The sequence below is a fragment of the Salvelinus alpinus genome, chromosome 12 (assembly GCF_045679555.1).
Source record: "Salvelinus alpinus chromosome 12, SLU_Salpinus.1, whole genome shotgun sequence".
Classification (NCBI taxonomy): Eukaryota; Metazoa; Chordata; class Actinopteri; order Salmoniformes; family Salmonidae; genus Salvelinus; species Salvelinus alpinus.
This window is the reverse complement of record NC_092097.1, coordinates 37361082-37387077: the sequence shown is the minus strand read 5'-3', so window position 1 is coordinate 37387077 and position 25996 is coordinate 37361082. Positions and strand designations below refer to the sequence as shown.

The window sequence follows — 25996 nt, the reverse complement described above, 5'->3', positions numbered from 1 at the left end:
ACGACATAGGCAAATTACTATTGGCCCAGAATAGAGCAGCATGACTGGCCCTTAAATGTACACATCAATCTCTCCTGGCTCAAAGTAGAGGAGAGATTGACTGCATCACTACTTGTATTTGTGAGAAGTATTGATGTGTTCAAAGCACCAAACTGTCTGTTCAAGCAGCTAATACACAGCCCAGTCACCCATACATACCCCACAACACATACCACCAGGGGTCTCTTCACAGTCCCTAAGTTCAGAACAGACTCCGGGAAATGCACAGTACTACATGGAGCCATGACTACATAAAACTCTCTTCAACATCAGGTAACTCAAGCTAGCAGTAAAATCAGGTTAAAATTACAGGGAAACTACACCTCACAGCACAACGTGGACTGTGAAGAGAGACTAACATACAAACTCTACACACACCCACACATTGTAATATTGTATTGTTGAAATATTGTACATTTTATATTTACAATTTGTAATAGTGAAGCAGTAGCCATTTGTAAAGTGCAGAATGTCTTGTGTGATGTCTTTTTTTATTTATGATGTAGACCAGGGGTGTCAAACTCATTTTGCCCCTAGAGCCGCATTTGGTCTTCAACGAGATTCGGAGTGCCGCACCAATTTTTGGAAATATTTCTTCGCCATCAAAATTTGCAATAAATGATCCCCTATCCATCGTTTCTGTAATTTTTTGTGCTCCCTGACTGTCTAGCTTCAATTTTTTTATTTGCAAGCTGGACACAGTCAAGGAAATGTATGAATGAATAAGGTCCATTAACATTCCTACACAGTTTCGATTTGGTTTTAGTCATTTTAAAGTGTATTGAGTTTGTCCTCGCTCTGCTTGATACAGAGACAAAAAGAGAGGAACAGAAGGAGTTTGAGAGAGAACGAGGCAGAGTTATTGCTGCTATGTATAATATGCCACTCAGAGAAAAGTCAATATATAACACAAATCTTTCAACAGGTAGACTACAATTATGAACTGATAATTCTGAATCATTGAATGAGTTTACTATGTGTGACGCTTATCTGATGACCTGGGGAAACTACCAAAGTAACATTTGATTGCACTGTGAATATGGTCTGTGTCTTTGGACTGTCTGCGACAGTTGGAGCTGACTAGGGGTTTATTAGAGTGGTAAATGCAGAGGTTCTTCAGAACTCCCAGTGTACACCAGGACAGGGCCCCTCACACTGTAGGTATGTGTGTGGAGAGAGAGGCACTGCAGTCAGGTCAATGCTTGGGAATATGCCCCCCCCCCCACACACACACACACACACACACTCAGTCAGTCAGTAAGTAGCTGGGAAATGTGTATCCGAGTGGAAGTCCTGTGCTGCCGCATTGTTCACAGTATTGTTTTTTTCTGCATGAATGGCCCTGGCCATAGGAATTTGATTAATCCACTCCTTTCACATGTTGAGGAACAAACAGCCAGGAAAACTGACAGCTTAAGCCAATGGGGAGAAAGGATGGGCTGTGCAAAGCAAACAAGCTATTCATGCCTCCCATTAGTTTAACCATGGACGTGTGGCCCCTGCTACACATACTGTCACTTTAGGCTACTGAGCATAACATAAACCTCATGGATATATACAGTAGGCCTAAGTAAAGCTGCTCTTAGGCATGTACCACGATCATATACAATTTTAAATGCACACCCACATACCATGCAATTATTACAATATAGTACAGAGTAGTCTGCTTAATTGCCATGTTATTTGTAATTAGGAGCCCTGCAGGATAGGCTCTTATGCAAATAAGGAAAAATATGAACAAAAAGCCTGTGATTCACCACTGTACTGTTTTAATTTATTTAATAGACTACCTACTGGACACACACTAGTTAAATCAATGTTATTTCCACTTCATTTCAATGAAATGATGCTGAACCACCATGGAATAGACATTGAATTGAGCTTCCTTGTAGGGAGCGCTGTAGTTAGAGAAACTAACTGTCCCTTTTAAGAGAGAGAGTGAGAGAGACATGGGGTTGACATAGGCAATTGAAGAGGCCAGAGATTGCAGCATGATTGCCCGATGACACTTCGACCCAGCGCACAGAAGTAGAGGGTACAGCAACAGCCTGCCAGGGTGGTTTGTCTGAGCAAGAAGACCAATTTGACATTTGAATTAATGGGGATATTTGGCTGAACAAACTTGGTGTCAAAAACATTTCTGAATTATATATATTTTCTAAAATCGAATTACAGAGATGAATGACATCAGAAACTCTCTCAATTTGAGTGTGTGAACGAACAGCTCTCTGAGATTTTACAGGTGTTGGCTGCGGTGCCAAGTGGCACAGAAGCAAGGCGTGCGCAGAAGTAGGCTACTCCTCTGTGCCATAGCCATGCCCCCGTTCAGGTATACTGTTACCGGCTGCTGGATCCATTATTCCTTCCTAGCCTTTTATCTGTTTTTAACATCACTGGATACATATGGTGATTTTTTTTAAACTCAGTTTGGGGCATAGGTAATTTAGTTTCTCCTGGAAGTGGGTTTATTCATTTCTGTGTCAGACATATGATTTGTTTGTAATTCATATATGTCTTGCTTATAGATGTACTGTATACCAATATACTTAATCTGCCTCACTTTGACAACATGCTTTTTCAGTAGCAAACATGGTAGAGGACACTACCATAGAGTCATGCTGGTATTTGCTTTCATTTCCTCCCTGCTATGTCCTCACCCAGTCCTGTCCTCCTTCCTAGCGGTGTCCTGTGTGGTGAGTGAGTGGAGTGCGTGGTCTGGCTGTGCTGAGCCCTGCAGGGCCACAGTTCGGATGAGGAGCAGGCAGGTCCTGCAGGAGCCCCAGCATGGGGGGGAACCCTGTCCACACGTAGAGGAGCATGCCGGCTGTGCAGAGTACCGGGACCACCACCGGCAGTGCAGCAAATCACCGGGTAAGTACCACAGCCATACATATAGCCTTAGGTTGCATCTAGCTTTGGTTAGGACCTTACCCATATGCCGTTAATGGCATATTGTCTATGTCAAATATTCCTCTGTCTTCAAATAAATGTTACCTTCCCAGGTCTCCCTTGGGAAATAAGTCTTCTGACCTCTATGATACTACCTGGTTAAATAAAGGCTAAATTAAAAAAACATATTGTGTGTGGGGGGAACTAAATCTGTTGTTGTCATGATGTTGTTATTATGGATGTTTGCAGTACCGGCTCTCATCACTAACGGTGACTATAGCAACGCCAGGAAGAAGAGAGACATCCCTGTTATCAATGATGATGATGTCACAGGGTGAGAGGCCCGGTTTATGTGTTTGTGTTCTTCCATGGTATTCCTGTTATCTTCAGAGAAATATGATATCTAACCCGTGTTTAGGTGCGGCAGGTAGCCTAGTGGTTAGAGCGTTGGGCCAGTAACCGAAAGGTTGCTAGATCAAATCCCCGAGCTGACAAGTTAAAAACCTGTCATTCTGCCCCTGAACAAGGCAGTTAACCCACTGTTCCTAGGCCGTCATTGTAAATAAGAATGTGTTCTTAACTGACTTGCCTAGCTAAATAAAGATTAAATAAAAAATGTAAATGTGAATGCGTACGTCTATATATGCTTTTGTTTATGTGTGCGTGCCTGTGTGTTTGTGTGTATGTATGCTTATCCAGGTGCAGTTCCAGCTGACCTCCCTGACTCCTGGGTGCCAGCGTAGTGTGGGGCCACACACCCGCTGGATGCAGTACCTGAAGGAGGGCCACCAGGTGTGTGTGGAGTGCCAGCCTCCTGCCCTCGCTGCCGGGCAGAGACACTGCTCTGGAGACGGTGAGGAGGAGGAGAGGTAAGGCAGGCTGGGCCCACGAGGAGAGGCTATAGATATGTAGTAAATATTTAAATCATGTTTACATACTAACCCAATATTGTGTTTCTTGTTTGGAGAGTCAGATTTCAGCCACTAGGTGGCAGGCTTAGTCTAGACGAGTGCCTGATAAAAACTGTCTAGTAAACAACAGTTGTTTCTCTCTCTATCCAACTCACCCCCCCCCCCTTCTCTCTCTCTCCCTCCCCCTTCTCTCTCTCTCCCTCCCCCTCTCTCAGTGGCAGGCAGGCAGTCTCTGCAGTGGGGAACACCAGGTGTTGTGGTGTGTGGAGACGTGTTGGGAGACTAGACTCCTGCTCCTGTCCCACTGTCCACAGCTTCCTCTTCATATAACCCTGGACAGCTTCCTCTTCATATAACCCTGGACAGCTTCCTCTTCATATAACCCTGGACAGCATCCTCTTCATATAACCCTGGACAGCCTCCTCTTCATATAATCCTGGACAACCTCCTCTTCATATAATCCTGGACAGCTTCCTTCCTCATATAATCCTGGACAACATGTACCAGTATCTCCCATAACAATTGGTATGAAACCTCTGCCAACATATAAGTCTTGTTTATATGGGTGTTTTGGGTCATTTTGTTCTCTGGTTGGACAGAATCCTCCTTCTGAAACATGCTATTGTAGATCTGCTTCTTTCCTAAGAGTATGTAACTGTCAGTTCAATTTTTCTTTGTATCACTGAAAGCCTTCAATAATGCCTGGAATACATGTCAATAATCAAAACCATTAATTCATTAGATTTTATTTAACTGTCAGTCATCTAAGCGGAATGTAAAGAAAGATCTTGGGACATTGAGACACTTTTTACAGGACAGGTAAACCGGAGTTGTGTGTGTGTTTCACAGCCAGTCACGGCTCCAAAGTTACAACATGCATTGATAGAACAACCGAACATTTATACAGAAACAACTTACAGCATAGGAAAGACAACAGGTAGAAACATTACAAAACAAACAGTATTCTAGAGACCTACAAACAGTAGCCTAGAGACCTACAAACAGTAGAAGAAGAGGTGTAACGTGCACAATTTCCCTGGAATTTGTGTATGTTACAATGACTGGTGGATTCAGCAAGGTTGGAATCAATTCCATCTATTTAAATTATTTTCAAATTTCAAATTAAATTATTTAATTGAATTCTAATTTACCAAAGCATTTCAAATGGACCCCAACCCTGAAATCTAACACATTTCAATTGCATTTGGTTAATTCCTAATTGTAAGTTTCTCATAGCTTATAAAAAAATAAGAGAAATAAAAGAAGTCACTTGATTGTGCTTTCTCATTTTAACATAACATTTACAAATCCGTTGACACCAGAAATTCTCTTGTACAGGAACACAGTAGAAGTTAAAGTTCTTGTACACTACAGCAGTGTTTCCCAACCCTGGTACTCCAGTATCCCCAACAGTACATATTTTAATTGTAGCCCTGGACAAACACACCTCATTCAACTCATTGAGGGCTTGATGATTAGTTGACAAGTTGAATCAGGTGTGCTTGTCCAGGGCTACAATGAAAATATGTACTGTTGAGGATACTGGAGTACCAGGGTTGGGAATCACTGTACTACAGGACATTTGGATGTTGGGTGACTTGGAGATGGAAGAGAGGACTGATGTAGAAAATAGTTTTTTTAAGCATACCAGTCAGTGGTCACAGTATCGTAGTAAAGAAATTTGACCTTGTCAGAATATTTTCCAGAGTCATTCCTCCTACCAAAACAAAAATATATAAAGGCTATAAGTAGTTGCTTGACCTGTATGTGTCTGTATGTCTGTCCATGACGTGATCCAGTCAGTCTGACCATCCTATGACACTCAATTGGAACTTCTCTTCACAATGCTACAATTTATTTAATGTCTATTCATGAGGATTTGATTGTCATCATTCTTTAAAGAGATAGTTTCCATGACAAAGCGGTCCCTGACTCCCACAATATATTCTTACAGTGAAAGCATAAATTGATGTATGGTAATGTGAAACATAGGGTACAGGAACACATATCTCAGTGTTAGACAATGCTCAATACCAGAACCGAGCACGAGAAGCCAGCGCTCTACAGATGACAGCTAATTCGACCACCGGGGCAGTCAAAGGAAGGATTTGAAGGAGGATTTGAAATGCATTGTGAACACAATGAAAATAAACCTGTAACATTGTACTGTATGTCCACCCTACAGCTAAAATCATTAATGTGAACATTGTCAAACAAAGTAGAAGTCTAGTTATATATCTCTCTCTCTTTCTCTCGCTCTCTCGCTCTCTCTCTCTCTCTCACTCCCATATACATACACACGCATGCACACCACTGTGACTGTTCAGGCCTAAGCATTAAATAGGCCGTGAACTACTGTTATTAAATAGACAATGAACTAGAGTGTTATGTGAAGGTAGAGATTGCCTTCAAGCGCTCTACAGGCAGAGAAAAAAACTGTAGTCAGTGAAAAAGCAGTGCTCAGTATATAGGCAAATGGTGTTCCCCAGATATTACTGTAACACTAGTCACTGTTGATGATAACAGGTGCAGTCTGTAGGTCTGAAAACGACATACCCCCTCTAGATCATAACTATCTCGTCCAATACGAACATATGCACACACACACACACACACACTGGAAGCAGCTCAACTTCCTCCACTAAGCAGTAACCACAGCTCTAATCACCAGCTCTCTGCTTGGCTGAGCAGCAGTCCCTTTAGAAATGATCAACACACACTTTTTCAGAGGTTCTGCCCCTTCCGCAGTCATTGCTATTCCTTTCACACCTCATCTCCACTCGCTCGGATCCAGCTCAGACAGGAACAGGAGTGATACATGTGACTCTGGAGATGAAGAATTCTCGCCTTTTCTCTTTTTCTCAGAGCGAAAGAGAGCAAAGGACAAACACATGGACAGTGTTGTGGGTCTGTCTATGATTTTATACGATATCTACAGTATGCACTGTGATGTCTATTATTCAGAAAGGATTATCATGGATATATTCAAAACTAGGATTGCATTATGCTGTATCTGAATTACAGAACATTGCAGGGGGGCAGCTTCATGAGGGATATTTATCTATGTACATACCTGTGTACTAACTACAGTATGTTTGAGAGTTTTCAAACTGTATAAACAGATGAGAATGCATGCATTTTGATACAATCAGACTACCCACCCAAATTAGCAGAGCTACGCAGCCCTGGTATCAGCCTTGCCAGGAGAGAGCCTGTTACTATGGAAACTGAGCTGGAGCTATCTTGAAGATGTCTGCCATATAAGACCTGTGTATCAGCTGGCCTTCAATGTATGAATGTCTGTGTGAATGAATGCAGACGCACTCAAATAACACTAGACTTGTTATTCAATCCAAACCTATAACCAGGTTAGGTTACGTAAGCTCTTCCCTTTATGCATTAATATGCTGTTCAGATAGCATTCTGGATGTATTTATGGCTTGTACGGCAAACCCAAGGAGTACCGCATGTAGGATCTCGCTCTCAGTCTCTGTCTCTCTGTCTCCCCCCCCTCCTCAACACTCAGTCCCCCCACCCACCCACTCTCTCAACACTCAGTCCCCCCCCCCCACCCTCTCTCTCAACACTCAGTCCCCCCCCACCCTCTCTCTCAACACTCAGTCCCCCCACCCTCTCTCTCAACACTCAGTCCCCCCCCCCACCCACTCTCTCAACACTCAGTCTCTTTATGTTGTTCAAAGGAAAATGATGATGATGCATGTTGGGGCAGCTGTGTATCAATGTTTCACACTGTTTTAATATGAGCATATATCCTAAATGTTTGCTTGGATTTGGAAATATAAATTCATAAATCCATTCACCACATTCTTTATAAAATACCATAAAAATAAACAGGTTATTTTTCCTTTGCACATCTCAGCATTTCGTCTGAAGCGATTCTTTTGAACACTTGTGTCTTGGTGGTATGACTAGGAGGAAGAGGCAGGCTGTTCGCTACATGAATGCCTTGGAGCAGAGCTCTCCTAAATGTGTGCTTGGTGCACAAATCTTCAGGGATGATTATTGTTCCTCACTTTGATACCAAAAATGTACAGATTCTTTCAACCATTCCCCTCTGACTCAAACTCAGTGTAACACAAAACAACAGACAATCAAGACATGTTCACAGACAGAAATGGAAGATCAGATGTGGTACTCTACTCTCACCACGAGATAAACAAACTGTACCAAGAAGAACAAGACTCACAGACTGGTTTTCCCCTAAAAACAAGTCTGGATTGAATCTCCAATAACTGTCTGACAATAAGAAATATCCCATACAGAAATACTCAAACAGATATGGTCATGACACAACAGACTAGTAAACCACAGACTCATATAGGTAACCTCCTTTATCTATATAAAAATAAATTAATCAGGTAAGACAATCTCAAAATGTGGAAACATAAATTATCCTTTAAACATGTGCGTGCGCACGCACACACACACACACACACACACACACACACACACACACACACACACACACACACACACACACACACGACTAAGGCCAGGTTTGGGGCTAGGGGGGGCACTAGTAAGTAGCTTATTGGCGTCTGCCGTAACTCCTCTTCTGGAATCCCTACTACAGTGTGAGCTGGGCTGGGGCTCAGGCTGGAATGGGACAGTGGTCACCTGAGATAGGTAGAACTGTAGGAGAATATAGGGGATGATTGTCTTTCTATCCCTATGCTCACAACATGACTCTCTACTTGCTCTTCCCCGCCTCCCGGTTCCCCCCTTCATCCATTCTGCCTCACCTCTTTCCCCCTACCCCAGAGCCAATGAATTGACCTGAACCACCACAGCCCCAACCAACCAACAGACCATTTCCCCTCCCAGCATGCTCTGTGTTGACCTTTGACCTACTCCCACATCTCCCTGTGGGGCCCCTGCTCAGATGGGTCACTGGGAGTGCTCTGCCCAGTTTTGTGGTAGCTAGTGTACTGTGGCTAATAGGGAGGGAGAGTGGTGTTCTCGATCTATTCTACAAGTCTTTTCCCAGAGTATTCAACACCACACCACAGCCCAAACTCTGCCCTGAATCTCTCTCATTTCCTGGCCCTTTCTGTTAGTTTGTAAAGGGACTCGGCACAGTGTGCCTCTCTTTCCTTCCCTTTCTTTCTTTCTCTCTCTTTCTATCTCTCTATTACTTTGTCTTTCTCCGGCTTCCTCACACGGCTAGTCCGTGTCTCTCTGGATGTCCCTGGATGTCCCTCTGCAGCTCAGAGGCTCTGGTCCATGGTACTAGACTTTCCTCTGTCCCCTTTGGGCCTGCGGGGCAGCTCCGGCACCACATTGTTCTCCACGTGGCCCCCGCTCCCCCGCGTCCCCCCATCCAAGCTGGGGAACAGGCAGTTCTGCCCCAGCATTCGCTGGGTGGTGCTTGATGCCAGGTGGTTGATGCCTCTCTGGTTGTAGCCACTGTTGATGTTCCGGCTGCATTTAGGGGCACTGGAGCCGGCCAGCAGGCACTCCGAGGGGCTTGTGGCATCCGACATGTCCCTCAGGTGCTCGTCGTCATCTGTATCGGCGTCAATGTACTTACTGATGGAGGAGTCATGGAAGGTGAAGACAGCCGGGGTGGAGGTCGGGGCCGTGGTCAGGGTGGAGCTGTCCGGAGACTTGGGTGGGGTCCTGCTACTGGCTGTGGTGTAGATGGACGTCTCCGGGCTGAGCAGGGAGCAGTCAGACAGGATGGAGATGCCTGAGAGAGGATCACCGTTGCTGGGCGACTGACCTGGTCCTGGCCCCGACTCCCCTCCACTGCTCCGGTACTTCACCTTGTAGGAGTGGCTGCCACCTTTCAAAGGTTTGTTGAAGTTGTGAGTGTTGTCCGAGACTGAGTTTTTTGCAGCAGAAAAAAACTCATGCTCCAGGGTGGTCTGGAGGCCAGGGTTGGTGCTGACCCACCCAGAGAGGGCCGTGGCTGGGCTGATATGGGAGAAGCGGCTGGTCTCCTGGGCAAGGAGGGCCAGGCCGGAGGCTGGACTTAGGGGGTAGACACCACGTGGATTATCCTGGAAGTCTGCAGCACAGCTGATGTAGCTGTCAATACTAGACAGGCTCTTCATGTCCCCCACCCCCTCTCGACCCCCTAGCATAGGGTCCCCTGGACCTCCAGGGATTGCCCCCAGCTCAATCTCATCCCTCTGTCTGCCAGCCCTGGAGCTGTTGTCTTTGGCATTGAGGTTGGGCTGTGACTGGGTCTTGGCCATCTGGTAATACATCTCCTCCAGCTTCTGAGCGTTGAGCCCCTGAGGACTGGAGGCCCTGGCCTTGCTGGGAGAACCCGTCTGGGACTCCACAGGGTTGAAGGAGTGTGCCGAGCTGGTCTCTGAGGCGTTGGCAGCCCGCTTGGGCGTCCACTTCCAGTGGCTGGGCGAGAGGTGGTTGTCTTGCGTCAGCAGCCTCTCGCTCTTCTCCACCACCACGTTCATCAGCTCGGCGCTGCGGGCAAATGCCTCCTTCATGTTCATGGAGACAATGCTCCCATTGCGTTTCGCCCTCTCCAGTGCCTCCCGACGCTTCACAGCTTTCTCTTGACGTTTCTGCTCCTTGTAGAACTCAGAGAAGTTGTTGACGATGATGGGGATGGGTAAGGCTATCACCAGCACCCCTGCAATGCAACAGAGACCTCCCACAATCTTCCCAAGCAAAGTCTTAGGGTAAATGTCCCCGTAGCCCACCGTGGTCATAGTAATGGTGGCCCACCAGAAGGAGGCAGGGATGCTTTTGAACTTGGTGTCATCCTCGTCTTTCTCAGCAAAGAAGACTAGGCTGGAGAAGATCATGATGCCCATGGCCAGGAAGAGGATGAGTAGACCCAGCTCGTTGTAACTCCTCTTCAGGGTGAAACCTAGAGACTGTAGCCCCGTGGAGTGACGTGCCAGCTTCAGAATTCTCAGGATACGCATTATCCGGAAGATCTGAACCACCCTCCGGACGTTCTGGAACTGTAGAACACTTTTGTTGGACTCTGTCAGAAAGATTGTGATGTAATAAGGAAGGATGGCCAGCAGGTCGATCACGTTCAGGGGACCTTAAAGATAAGATAGTACTTTATTCATCCTCAGGGAAATTTGTTTGCACCAGCTAAAATATTAAACACCAATAAATACACAACAGTGGACACACAGACAGAAGCTAAAGGTAGCACAACTTAAACGCACATTAAAAACAGAAGTGTTCACCTTTGATGAACTTCCATTTGGTGGGGGATGAGAGGAAGCGGAGGAGGTACTCCATAGTGAACCAGGCTATACAGATGGCCTCTACGTGGGCCAGCTGGGGGTTGTCTGAGGCATGGCCAAACTCATCTGTGTCCTGCAGCTCAGGCAGGGTGTTGAGGGACAGGGCGATGGTGGAGAGGACAATGAAAAGGATGGAGATGATGGCTAGGATCTGGAAGGGGGGGAGAGAGAGAGAGAGAGAGAGAGCGAGAGAGAGAGGTTATCATTGAGGACGATTTGCGACAAAGAGACAATGAATGCGTCCCAAATGAAACCCTATTCCCTATATAGTGCACTACTTTTTACAAGGGCTCATAGGGTGCCATTTGAGACTCAGTGTCATTATCAAAGACATTATCAGTGTCAATGATATACGCTATTTAGCAGACGCCTTCATACAAAGTGACTTATTGTAAAGTACAATATGTGAGCAAGTATCAGTGGAGATGTCAGGAGGAGAGGAGGACAAACAGAGGCTCTGTGAGCCCCATGAATGGGAAAACAAACAACATACAATTTTATTGTCTAATGTGATTTGTACATTAGTTTTTTGCTGTCGTGTGTTATCCTGAACAGATCTGCACATCTGACACATACCTAGATTCAAATTTATTGAGGACAAATTGAGAAGAGTTGTATTAGAGAAAAACTCTGAATGCATTATAAAAATGCGTAGTCTTGAAGACAAGGTTCCTGGTTCCAATTAACCACCCCACAATAAAAAAGCTTACACAAGTTTTTGTGTGTTTGGGTAGGAGTTCAGCCTAATGCAAAGGGACTGACTTGGAACAGTTATTAATTCATGACCCACTTATCTGACTACAACTGCCTCCTCGCTATGAATGAGCGTTAGAGTGAGAGATAATGCTTAGCCAGCAGAATGTCAACAACAATCTGACATTTCAACCAAAATATAAAAAGGTCAAACAATGGATGGAAATATCTTTGAGAGCCTGAAAAGTCGCAGAAAAAAACTATTTCCAAATTAATTTTGGCTCCCGAGTGACGCAGCGGTCTAAGGCACAGCATCTCCAATGCTTGAAGCGTCACTACAGACACGCTGGTTCGAATCCATGCTGTATCACAACCGGCCGTGATTGGGAGTCCCATAGGGCGGCGCACAACTGGTCCAGAGTCGTCTGGGTTTGGCTTGTGTAGGCCGTCATTGTAAATACGAATTTGTTCTTAATTGACTTGCCAAGATAAATAAAGGTTAAAATAAAAAATTATACATTTCATAACTGTTTTATTCGCTCTATCTAAAAGGTTGAATACTAACACATACTTTAATGTTACCCCTTCCTTGTGTTTTTTGTAATAAATAATAAAAATAAAAAAAACACAGAGTGCATATTTTAGAACAAACAAGCCTACGTAGCGGTAGCTTTGTTCAAAACGATTCCAACTGTATTCAAATTCAAATGAATTCCAATGATAATGCCCATGATAGATCCCAAGGTAACTGTTAATCTGACCTTGATGTTATCCAACAACAGCAGTGCTTTAACCTGGGGTTTACTGTAGTATCACTGCAGATAATCCATCTCTCCAGAGCATGTGTGAAACATGTCTGTGCCTGTGTTTGTTTATCTGTTTGTGTATACATTGTGTGTTTGTGTGTGTGCGTGCGTGTGTATGGAACATTACTTGAAAGTTAGCCACAGGCTCATTGAGGCTAGTCCAGTATGACATTTCTAAAAGAGCCCATTGCCTTCCACATGTCACACACTCACACACACTTTACATTTGAGTCATCTTAAGGATCTGACCCTTTTTTTCCAAATATCGCCTAAAATGACATACCCAAATCTAACTGCCTGTAGCTCAGGACCTGAAGCAAGGATATGCTGATTCTTGATACAATTTGAAAGGAAACACTTAGACGTTTGTGGAAATGTGAAATTAATATAGGATAATATAACATTAGATTTGGCAAAAGATAATACAACGAAAAAAACGTATTTTTATATATATATATATATATATATAATAATCTTTTCATCATCTTTGAAATGCAAGAGAAAGGCCATAATGTATTATTCCAGCCCAGCCATAATTTAGATTTTGGCCACTAGATGGCAGCAGTGTATGTGCAAAGTTTTAGACTGATCCAATAAACTGTTGCATTTCTGTTCAAAACGTTGTATCAAGTCTGCCAAAATGTGCCTAATTGATTTATTGATACATTTTCAAATTCATAACTGTGCACTCTCCTCAAACACTAGCATGGTATGCTTTCACTGAAATAGCTACTGTAAATTGGACAGTGCAGTTAGATTAACAATAATTTAAGCTTTCTCCCCGTATCAGATATGTCTATGTCCTGGGAAATGTTCTTGTTACTTACAACCTCATGCTAATCACATTAGCGCCCCTCAGCTTAACTGTTACGCAGGGGGGACGCCGACCCCCCCCCCCCCCCCCCCCCCACACACACACACACACAGAGAAGGACAAACACAGGCACACTGGGGAACACTTTACTGTCTGTCTGGCCTGTCAATCCTTTTTCATTGATAAGAGTATTAGGAAGAGATGCTGGAATCAGCACTACTCAATCCCATAGCCTGAGGCACAAATCCAGTCTGGTCCAGTCAACCAGTTCAACCAGTCCAGTCCAGTTAGTCAAGTGCAGTCCAATCCAGCCAGTCAAGTCCAGTCCAGAAAAGTCCAACCAGTTCAGTCCAGTCTAGTCTAGTATATTAGGGTATACTGCTACTCTCTGGCCTACAACTCATCAGTATATTAGGATATACTGCTACTCTATGGCCTACAACTCATCAGTATATTAGGATATACTGCTACTCTATAGCCTACAACTCATCAGTATATTAGGATATACTGCTACTCTATGGCCTACAACCAGGGCTAGCCCTCCCATTAGGCCTATGGCGGCACTTGAATTTGGGGCGGCATTTTGACAATTGGCTGCAGCCCCCTGATCGGCTACTACACCACCAGCGGCACCCCAGCCACCAGCTCATAGCGTTGCTGCAGTTCCCGCCCCCATTTCATTCCCGCTTCTCCCGAAGTTCACTCCCACTATCCTATGGTGATGTGTGTGTTTATATGGGATTATTCAATTGTGAAACATTAATAAAAATGAATCTGCCAATGAAATGATTGCATTGGTTTTTTATGTTTGTGTGTGACTGTAAGGACGGACGCCGGAGATGAGAAGCAGGTACGGGATCAACATTTAACCAGGAACAGACAGGTAACAGAACAGGAACAGACAGGTAACAGAACAGGAACAGACAGGTAACAGAACAGGAACAGCGTCAGCACACGGGTAAACAAAGACAAGTGACAAGTCACGCTAAAGCAGGGAACAGAGCGAGGAACCAGACATATATAGGGAAGGTAATGACAGAGGTGATTTGAGTCCAGGTGAGTCCAATAATCGCTGATGCGCATGATGGGGGGGAAGGCAGGCCTGCGTAATGATGGTGGCAGGAGTGCGCAATGCTGGGGAGCCTGGCACCCTCAAGCACCAGGGGGGAAGAGCGGGAGCAGGCATGACAGTGAAGAAGACGATTAGTGATTAAGGCAGTAGCTTAAGCTAGCCTGTTAACATTAGCTAGTTACTAATAGTGGATATCATCTTTGCTAAAAGTAAACTATAGAGATTTGAAACAATTTGCTACCATGTCTAAAAGACAAAAACTATCAGGAAGCGAATATAAAAAATAAGAAAAAGAATGAGACAAGAGCCACAATCTCTAAACCAAAGAAATTCGCTGCTGAAATATATCAGCGTGCAGCAATGTCCATCAGCCGGTGTGGAGAATGACAAGGCTCCGAGGACAGGCCATTCATTCGCGCAAGAACAACGACCCCCTCGTTCGCTGATTCTAGCAGCGAAGAGAGCAAACCGAAGGAGTCCGAGCCATGCACTTCCACCGATGAAGACAGCTCTCTGGCTGGAAAAGGAGAAGTGGTTGCACTAGGCCTAGCCACACCTCCAAACAATGCGGGCAAAGACCCTACTATCTTGGACCCGGACTCAGATTCGTCACTCCTCGTCCCCGATGACAGTGGGGTGCTGCTGCTAAATCCGACTTCCAGAATGGAATGGATCTTTACGGGATATGTTAGTGCAGGCTGGGCCACATCAGGATAAAGAGGGGAATTTACCAAGAGATGAGGGGCATCGAAAGTTAGATAGGAGGATGGCGAACAGGGAGAGAGTGGAGAGACCATTGCTTGTCTTTCCTATCAATGCAGCCTTCTGTTTTTGCTGCAAACTTTTTTAACAGGATTGCAAATCTGTGCTGGTCAGGGATGGAAGCAGGGACTGGAAGAATCTATGCCACCTCCTCAGCTCGCATGAGAATTCGCATGACCACCAAGTTAGTTTCCAGAGGTGGAAGGAGCTGGAGATCAGGCTTGTGTCCAAGCAAACTCTCTTGTCCCAAGCCTAACGGGCTATTGACGGAAAGACTCTCAACTGGCAGCAGGTGCTGCAGAGGCTCATAGCCCTGATACGCGTAATGGCCACCCAGAACATTGCGTTATGTGGGACTTCCGACAGGCTGAATGAGCCAAATAATGGGAACTTTCTGAAGTTTGTGGAAATCTTGGGTATCTTTGATGGAATCATGAAGGAGTAATCAATTATGAGAGATTATTCAGTTATCTATCACCTGTTTACATTGTATTTTTTTTTTTTAAATAGACTACGTCCTAATCTCGCTCTCTCACTCTCTTTCTCTCTCTCTCCCCCCTCTCTATCTCTCTCTGTCTCTCTCAGATGATTTGATTTCAGGACTATGGACAGCTACCGAGAGAAAACATCGCTGACTGCAATGCACCACAGAAGCACCACAGAAGAGGAAAGAGGCCACTTTAGGCGGAGACTAAATAAATAAATGCTGAAACTGATGTTGGACAATCAAATTCGATATGTAAATAAACAAAGTTCGTTAAGGGTGGGTCATTGACATGAAGCTTATTCTACACTGCTCCAGCAGAACGAGGCCCGCCATGCATTTATGAAAGCACTTCTTTCTGAAGCTCAAATGATCTTTCTAGTTTTTACAGTTCTACGGGAATATTGACATAAAAATATGTGTTAAATATGTTATATAAAAGTGTTATCTTTATTGTAACAATTATGGGATCGTGCCATGTGTGATAACAGGGGGCATATTATAAATAAGACACTCGGTTTCCTACTATAGGCAGATGGCTGCATAGTGACAGCAACATTGTAACTCTCCAATGCAGGGGTTAAAGTCAAATATTCCCTTCTGCCTGGTGAGGGACCTCCTATATGTGCACACGTGCACCAACATTTTCTATGGGCATAATCATAGAATTACATGTATAATTGGAGCCTATTTCTTCCTATTCCCATAAATAAGTGGAACGTCTACCTGTAGACAGACACAATTATACTATTCATAGATTTCGTTATAGCCAAATACAATACTGTCGCATGCACTGATTAAATACCTCCGTGTCAGGGAAGGGCTTGGTGTGCTTGGTTAAAACCAGGGCTCGAATTGAGTGACGGTATCACATACCCTTTGTTAAAGAAAAGGGCGAAAAGGATATGTATTGTTTGCTTTATATTTTGAAATAAATACATGAAACGTATCCAGATTATATCAAGCGTTCTATAACAATGCTTAACTCGTTGATGCCTAATGGTAAAAACAAGCTCTAAAGTGCCCGAGAAAGACATGACTCCGATGCATATGGGGATAGATTGGTTTGATAAATTGATTCCTCTCTATGACATTCTAAAGCTGAGCTGCAGCCTATAATATTCGAGGAGATAAAAAAGAAAAATACTTTGCTATTCTGTCCCTATCAATTGAGCATTTCTATTTCTGAAAAGAGAAGATGTTTGCTTAAACCCAGGCAGCTTTTAGGGAAACACTTCTGTTGTTGGGTTATGCAATGGACGAGTAGCCAGCAGTTGAAGCTTACATGTTTCTGCTCTGTCTGGGTGAAAAGGTAACTTTTGAAAGTGCCATGCTTAGATTCATAAGGATGTCTAAGATGTCATTATTATCGTCTCTTCTAGGGCGGCAGAGCGTCCAGGGAGTAGCAGTGTACAACTACAACCCTGCCTACAACTCATCAGTATGTTAGGATACACTGCTACTCTATGGCCTACATCTCTCTCTCACACACACACACACACACACACACACACACACACACACACACACACACACACACACACACACACACACACACACACACACACAGTTAAACACGTCCACACACACACACACACACACGCACACACACACACACACACACACACACACACACACACACACACACACACACACACACACACACACACACACACACACACACACACACACACACACACACACACACACACACACACACACACACACACACACACACACACACAGATTTAGAGCTTGATGTTAAAAAACTAGCGAGGAGATAAGAGCCAAAACAGTGCAATAGGAGTGGTTGTTAGGAAGTGATTGACAGCGAAGGCCTTGACAACGGTCTCATAATCATTTGGCCGGCTCAGTCTCCCAGGAGGAGAAATGATGGCCAGCCAGGCCGCCTTATCTAAGACCAATCAGAGACAGAGCACACTGTTGCCATAGTGTCACGGCAGATGTGAAAAATGACCCTATCTGTTTATCTTCTCCTCCTTCTCTCCATTCTCCCCTTCTTTCAGCTTGAAATCTGGTGTTTGGATTAAATGCTCCCGGAGAAGTGCAGCCAGGGCCTGGAGACTGGTGTGTGTGTGTGTGTGTGTGTGTGTGTGTGTGTGTGTGTGTGTGTGTGTGTGTGTGTGTGTGTGTGTGTGTGTGTGTGTGTGTGTGTGTGTGTGTGTGCGTGTGTGCGTGCGTGCGTGCGTGCGTGCGTGCGTGCGTGCGTGCGTGCGTGCGTGTGTGCCAATATTTGTGTTGCTTCACAGTCCCTGCTGTTCCATAAGGTGTTTTTTTAATCCGTTTTTTAAATCTAATTTTACTGATTGCGTCAGTTACTTGATGTGGAATAGAGTTCCATGTAGTCATGGCTCTATGTAGTCCCATAGTCTGTTCTGGACTTGGGGACTGTGAAGAGACTTCTTGTGGCATGTCTTGTGGGGTATGCATGGGTGTCCGAGCTGTGTGCCAGTAGTTTAGATAGACAGCTCGGTGCATTCAACATGTAAATTTGACCTCTCATACAGTCGTATGAACAAGTTTGGGCACCCCTCTGAGGCTGCATAATCATTTACTCTGTCGTCACAGAAAATGATCACAGTGGCATGCCATTCATTTTCTAATAAAAGCTGAGTACTGGGGTATTGTCCAGACAAAGATTTTTACTGTAGCAATATTAAGTTGTATGAAATTAAATCAGATGTGAAAAATAGGCTATGCAAAAATGTGGGCACCCTTGTCATTCTGTTGATTTGAATACCTGTAACTACTTAGCACTGAATAATTGGAACACACAATTGGTTTGGTGAGCTCATTAAGCCTTGAACTTCATAGACAAGTGCATCCAATTATGAGAAAATGTATTTAAGGTGGCCAATTGCAAGTTGTTGTTCTCTTTGACTCTCCTCTGAAGAGTGGCAACATGGGGGCCTCAAAACAACTCTCAAATGACCTGAAAACAAAGATTGTTCAACATTATGGTTTAGAGGAAGGCTACAAAAAGCTATCGCAGAGATTTAAGCTGTCAGTGTCCACTGTGAGGAACATAGTGAGGAAATGGAAGACCACAGGCACAGTTCTTGTTAAGGCCAGAAGTGGCAGGCCAAGTAAAATATCGGAGAGGCAAAGGCGAAGGATGGTGAGAACGGTCAAAAACAGCCCACAGACCACCTCCAAAGACCTACAACATCATCTTGCTGCAGATGGTGTCACTGTGCATCGTTCAACAATTCAGCGCACTTTGCACAAGGAGAAGCTGTATGGGAGAGTGATGCGGAAGAAGCCTTTTCTGCACACACGCCACAAACAGAGTCGCTTGAGGTATGCAAACGCACATTTGGACAAGCCAGCTTCATTTTGGAATAAGGTGCTGTGGATGAAACAAAGATTGAGTTATTTGGTCATAACAAGGGACGTTATGCATGGCGGCAAAAGAACACAGCGTTCCAAGAAAAACACTTGCTACCCACAGTAAGATTTGGTGGGGGTTCCATCATGCTGTGGGGCTGTGTGGCCAGTGTCGGTACTGGGAAGTTGAGGGTCGCATGGATTCCACTCAATATCAGCAGATTCTTGGGAATAATGTTAAAGAATCAGTCACAAAGTTGAAGTTACGCCGGCGCTGGATATTTCAACAAGACAAAGACCCAAAACACTGCTCAAAATCTACCTGGGCATTTATGCAGAGGAACAAGTACAATGTTCTGGAATGGCCATCCCAGTCCCCAGACCTGAATATCATTGAGAATCTGTGGGATGATTTGAAGCGGGCTGTCCATGCTCGGCAACCATCAAACCTAACTGAACTGGAGATGTTTTGTAAGGAGGAATGGTCCAAAATACCTTCATCCAGAATCCAGACACTCATTAGAGGCTATGGGAAGCGTCTAGAGGCTGTTATTTTAGCAAAAGGAGGCTCTACTAAATATTGATGTGATTTTTCTATTGGGGTGCCCAAATTTATGCACCTGTCTAATTTTGTTTTGATGCATATTGCAAATTTTCTGTTAATCCAATAAACCTAATTTCACTACTGAAATATTATTGTGTCCATCAGTTATTTGATAGATCAAAATAAAATTGCTGATCCAAACACCCAATTATTTATAAATGGAAATCATGGAAATTGTCAGGGGTGCCCAAACGTTTTCATACGACTGTAAATACAAGTAGTGATGAAGTCAATCTCTCCTCCACTTTGAGCCAGGAGAGATTGACATGCATATTATTAATATTAGCTCTCTGTGTACATCCAAGGGCCAGCCGTGCTGCCCTGTTCTGAGCCAATTGCAATTTTCTTAAGTCCTTTTTTGTGGCACCTGACCACACGACTGAACACAAGTCAAGGTGCGACAAAACTAGGACCTGTAGGACCTGCCTTGTTGATAGTGTTGTTAAAAAGGCAGAGCATCGCTTTATTATAGACAGACTCCTCCCCATCTTAGCTACTACTGCATCAATATGTTTTGACCAAGACAGTCAACAATCTAGGGTTACTCCAAGCAGTTTAGTCACCTCAACTTGCTCAATTTCCACATGATTTATTACAATATTTAGCTAAGGTTTAGGGATTAGTGAGTGTTTTGTTCCAAATACAATGCTTTTAGTTTTAGAAATATTTAGGGCTAACTTATTCCTTGCCACCCACTCTGAAACTAACTGCAGCTTTTTGTTGAGTGTTGCATTCATTTCAGTCGCTGTAGTAGCTGACGTGTATAGTGTTGAGTCATCCGCATACATAGACACTCTGGCTTTACCCAAAGTCAGTGGCATGTCGTTAGTAAAAATTTTAAAAGGCAAGGGGCCTAATCAGCTACCCTGAGGAATTCCTGATTCTACCTGGATTATATTTGAGAGGCTTCCATTAAAGAACACCCTCTGTGTTCTGTTAGACAAATAACTCTTTATCCATATTATAGCAAGGGGTGTAAAAACATAACACATACGTTTTTCCAGCAGCAGACTATGATCGATAATGTCAAAAGCTGCACTGAAGTCTAACAAGACAGCCCCCATAATCATTTTATCATCAATTTCTCTCAGCCAATCATCAGTCATTTGTGTAAGTGCTGTGCTGGTTGAGTGTTCTTCCCTGTAAGCATGCTGAAATTATGTTGTCAATTTGTTTACTGTGAAATTGCATTGTATCTGGTCAAACACAATTCCAGAAGTTTACTAGGGGTTGGTAACAGGCTGATTGGTCAGTTGTTCTTGGGTAGCGGAATCACTCAGTCCCCTCCTGTACTCCCTGTTCACTCATGACTGCACAACCAGAAACGACCCCAACACCATCATTAAATTTGACGTTGATCACCGACAACAATGAGACAGCCTATAGGGAGGAGGTCAGAGACCTAAACATGTGTTGCCAGGACAACAACTTCTCCCTCAACGTGATCAAGACAAAGGAGATGATTGTGGACGACAGGAAAAAAAGGACCGGGCAAATTCTCATTGACAGGGCTGCAGTGGAGCAGGTTGAGAGCTTCAAGTTTCTTGGTGTCCACATCACCAACAAACTAACATGGTCCAAGCACACCATGACAGTCGTGAAGTGGGCACGACAAAACCTATTCCCCCTCAGGAGACTGAAAAGATTTGGCATGGGTCCTCAGATCCTCAAAAGGTTCTACAGCTGCACCCTCAAGCGCATCCTGACTGGTTGCATCACTGCTTGGTATGGCAACTGCTCGGCCTCCGACCGCAATGCACTACAGAGGGTAGTACGAATCCAACACCTCTATGACCTCTATATCAGGCGGTATATATTGTACTACAGTGGTAGTACGAATCCAAGCCATCCAAGACCTCTATACCAGGCGGTGTCAGAGGAAAGCCCTAAAAATTGTCAAAGACTCCAGCCACCCTAGTCATATACTGTTCTCTCTGTTACCGCACGGCAAGCACTACAGGAGTGCCAAGTCTAGGTCCAAGAGGCTTCTAAACAGCTTCAACCCCCAAGCCATAAGACTACTGAACATCGAGTCAAATGGCTACCCAGACTATTTGCATTTCCACCCCTCCCCCTCTCCACACCACTGTCACTCTCTGTTGTCATCTATGCATAGTCACTTTAATAACTCTACCTACATGTACATACTACCTCAACTAACCGGTGCCCCCGGACATTGACTCTGTACAGACACCCCCCTGTATATATTGTTATTTTTTACTGCTGCTCTTTAATTACTTGTTACTTTTATCTCTTATTCTTATCCATATTTTTTTTAAATGCACTGTTGGTTAGGGGCTCGTAAGTAAGCATTTCACTGTAAGGTCTACACCTGTTGTATTCGGCGCATGTGACTAATACAATTTGATTTGATTTGACTTTAGCTTCCCTCCAGGCCTGAGGGCACACGCTCTCTAGTAGGCTTAAATTGAAGTGGCAAATAGGAGTGGCAAAATCGTCTGCTATTAACCTCAGTAATTTTCCATCCAGATTGTCAGACCCCGGTGGCTTGTCATTGATGATAGACAACAATACCTTTTTCACCTCTTCCACGCTGACTTTACGTAATTCAAAAGTACAATTCTTGTCTTTCATAATTTGGTCCGATATACTTGGATGTGTAGTGTCAGCGTTTGTTGCTGGCATGTCATCCCTAAGTTTGCTTATCTCGCCAATGAAAAAGTAATTCAAGTAGTTTGCAATATCAGTGGGCTTTGTGATGAATCGGATTCAATGAATGATGAAGCCGAGTTGGCTTTTTTCCCCAAAATTTCATTTAAGGTTCCCCAAAGCTTTTTACTATCATTCTTTATATAATTTATATTTGTTTCAAAGTGTAGGTTATTTGTATTTGTATTTAGTTTAGTCACATGCTTTCGTAATTTGCAGTACGTTTGCCACTCAGTTGGCTGGCAGACTTATTTGCCATACCTTTTGCCTCATCCCTCTCAACCATACCACTTTTCAATTCCTCGTCAATCCAAGCAGATTTAACAGTTTTTAAAGTCATTCTCTTAATGGGTTTGTGCTTATTAGTAACTGGAATAAGTATTTTCATAAATGCGTCTGGTTGCTCCTCATTACACACCACAGACCAGCAAATGTTCTTTACATCATCAACATATGAATCACTACAAAACTTATTGTATGACCTCTTATACACTATATTAAGCTCAGCCTTTGGAACTTTGGTTTTCCTAGATATGGCTATTATATTGTGATCACTACATCATATGGATATACTGTTTTAAAGCAAATATCTGCAGTATTAGTAAAGATGTGATCAATACATGTTGACAATTTAATTGATTGGGAAGCCAACAAGGACGAAGGTGCCGGAACCTCTGGATCTAGGGTGGCAAAGCTGTTTCTGGTCTCTGTCAGTTCCGGGCTCAACATCTCCATGAAGACCCCCGTTGCCAGAGGACGCCTTCTTCGACTTCCACGGCGAGTGACGTACCTCCATGGCTGGTTGGTTGGATCGAGAACAGCTCCGTTCTCCAGGGAAGGGGGAGACCCATTCGGGGATGGTACCCTGCCTAGCACCGGCCAGTCGGCTGTGGAGAGCTGACACGGCAGAGTAACTTCCACCAGACCAGAGCGGAGTCCGGCTACGTGGGTGGAAGAAAAATAAAAAGTAGGTGGGCGTGGGTTCCCCAGTAGCTTATGTAGGTTTGCTACTTGCTTGCTAAGAGTAGCTACTTCGGTCCTGTAGTCCTCCGCAAGCAAGTAGTGGCTATATTGAAAGTCAGCGCGGTCCACATTGTCCCGGAATAAAGCAAAGTAAATACAGCTCATGCAACGCTGGAAACGTTCAATAGCGGCCTCCATTTGAAACGCTGAGCCAGCTAGGCTAGCTGGGCTTTCGCGTCTCTCCCCCTATGGCAGGATCCAGGGACAGATAGCAGCGCTCACAGCAATTTAGCCCAACAGAGCCGCAGGATTCAAAATAAAATAAAAGTATATAAAAACACTGTCAGCTTTTAAACCGAGGTCTTTAGTTCGGGTTTTGGCGTTCGACAGCGATCAACAACAACAAACATACGTCACGCAAACATACGTGGACTGCCGCACATGGTGGAACAATCTGGCAGATATGTGTATCCCAATGGTAAGGCAGGAGAGCTTTTTGCTTGCAGACATTTCTGCTAGAATTTCATCCAGCGTCACAGGTGTTACTTGGGCATGTTGGATCAATCCACTTGTCGAACCGCTTGCACATTTTATTTTGCGCTTGCAGATTTAGCATTCTGCATTTTGGCATTAGTTTTAGGGAAACTCTGTTGGAGCCAATTGTGTTACCGTAGGCCTAATAACTGCATTATTATTATAACTGCATCATAACAGTTTTAGCATAAACAATGCGTGCGCTTTGAATTTATGGCGCGAGTTGTTCGTTTGTATAAGTTTGATCTGGACTGTAAAAAAAAAAGTCTATAAAAAAATGAAACAAAAATGTATAAACAAAATATTTACAAATATATTTATGGCGTGACTTTGTGTAAGTAGGCCTAAATACAATAGGCTATAACAGCACACACACTCAAATCAAAACAAATTTTATTGGTCACATACACATGGTTAGCAGATGTTATCGCGAGTGTAGCGAAATGCTTAAGCCACAACAAAACCTAATATCTAACAAATTCCATAACAAAACCTAATACACACAATCTAGTAAAGGAATGGGATAAGAATATATAAATGTAAAATATATGGATGAGTAGTGACAGAGCGGCTAAGATACAATTGATAGTATAGAATAGATGTTTAGGAACAAGTATACAGTATATACATATGAGATAAGTAATGCGAGATATGTAAACATTCTTAAAGTGGCATTTTTAAAGTGACTAGTGTTCCATTTATTAAAGAGGCCAATGATATCAAGTCTGTAGTTAGGCAGCCGCCTCTCTGTGCTAGTGATGGCTGTTTAACAGTCTGATGGCCTTGATATAGAAGCTGTTTTTCAATCTCTAAGGCCCAGCTTTGATGCACCTGTACTGACCTCGCCTTCTGGACGGAAGTGGGGTGACCAGGCAGTGGCTCGTGTGGTTATTGTCCTTGATGATATTTTTTGCCTTCCTGTGACATCGGGTGGTGTAGGTGTCCTGGAGGGCAGGTAGTTTTCCCCCGGTGATGCGTTGTGCAGACCGCACCACCCTCTGGAGAGCCCTGTGGTTGTGGGCGGTGCAGTTGTCGTACCAGGCGTTGATACAGCCCGACAGGATGCTCTTGATTGTGCATCTGTAAAAGTTAGTGAGGGTTTTTGGTGACAAGCAAAAAAAAATCAGCCTCCTGAGGTTGAAGAGGTGCTGTTGCGCCTTCTTCACCACACTGTCTGTGTGTGTGGACCATTTCAGTTTGTCGGTGATATGTACATTGAGGAACTTAAAACTTTCCTCCTTCTCCACTGCTGTCCCGTCTGTGCATTGGGGCGGTGCTCCCTTTGCTATTTCCTGAAGTCCACGATCTCTTTTGTTTTGCTGACATTGAGTGAGAGGTTATTTTCCTGACACCACACTTTGAGGGCCCTCACCTCCTCCCTGTAGGCTGTCTCATCGTTGTTGGTAATCAAGCCTACGACTGTTGTGTCGTCTGCAAATTGGATGATTGAGTTGGAGGCGTGCATGGCCATGCAGTCATGGGTGAACAGGGAGTACAGGAGGGGGCTGAGAATGTACCCTTGTTGGGTGTTGAGGATCAGCGGAGTGGAGATGTTGTTTCCTACCTTCACCATCTGGGGGCGGCTCATCATGAAGTACAGGACCCAGTTGCACAAGACGGGGTCAAGACCCAGGAACTCAAGCTTAATTATGAGTTTGGAGGGTACTATGGTGTTGAATGCTGAGCTGTAGTCAATGAACATCATTCTTACATAGGTATTCCTCTTGTCCAGATGGGATAGGGCAGTGTGCAGTGTGATGGCAATTGCATCGTCTGTGGACCTATTGGGGCGGTAAGCAAAGTGGAGTGGGTCTAGGGTAACAGGTAGGGTGGAGGTGACTAGTCTCTCAAAGGCCTTCATGATGACAGAAGTGAGTGCTATGGGGCGATAGTCATTTAGTTCAGTTACCTTGGCTTTCTTGGGAACAGGAACAATGGTGGCCATCTTGAAGCATGTGGGAACAGCAGACTGGGATAGGGATTGATTGAATATCTCGTGTTTGAGCCGTTGAATTGCGACTCCACTTTGTCTCTATACTGACACTTTGCTTGTTTGATTGCCTTACGGAGGGAATAACTGCACTGTTTGTATTCGGTCATATTCCCAGTTGCCTTGCCATGATTAAATACGGTGGTACGTGCTTTCAGTTT

The 25996-nt window shown here is 44.2% G+C and overlaps 1 protein-coding gene and 1 long non-coding RNA gene across 2 annotated transcripts in view; one reads left to right on the top strand and one right to left on the bottom strand.

Annotated features, from left to right (window-relative positions):
• The first annotated feature begins 123 nt into the window (after window positions 1-123).
• On the top strand, window positions 124-5760 carry LOC139536040 (uncharacterized). The gene is made up of 4 exons (XR_011667248.1): window positions 124-2910; window positions 3178-3262; window positions 3628-3797; window positions 4055-5760. It is a non-coding gene; the product is annotated as an uncharacterized lncRNA (long non-coding RNA).
• Window positions 5761-7572: 1812 nt separating this feature from the next.
• The window catches only part of LOC139536041 (potassium voltage-gated channel subfamily B member 1-like), an 88548-nt gene continuing 70124 nt past the window's right edge, over window positions 7573-25996 (bottom strand). Inside the window, exons 3-4 of the mRNA XM_071336149.1 lie at window positions 11036-11246; window positions 7573-10884 (exon numbers count right to left, since the gene is read on the bottom strand). Coding sequence (XP_071192250.1) covers window positions 9068-10884; window positions 11036-11246 — 2028 coding nt within the window. The 3' untranslated portion in view covers window positions 7573-9067. The remainder of the gene's footprint in view (window positions 10885-11035; window positions 11247-25996) is intronic.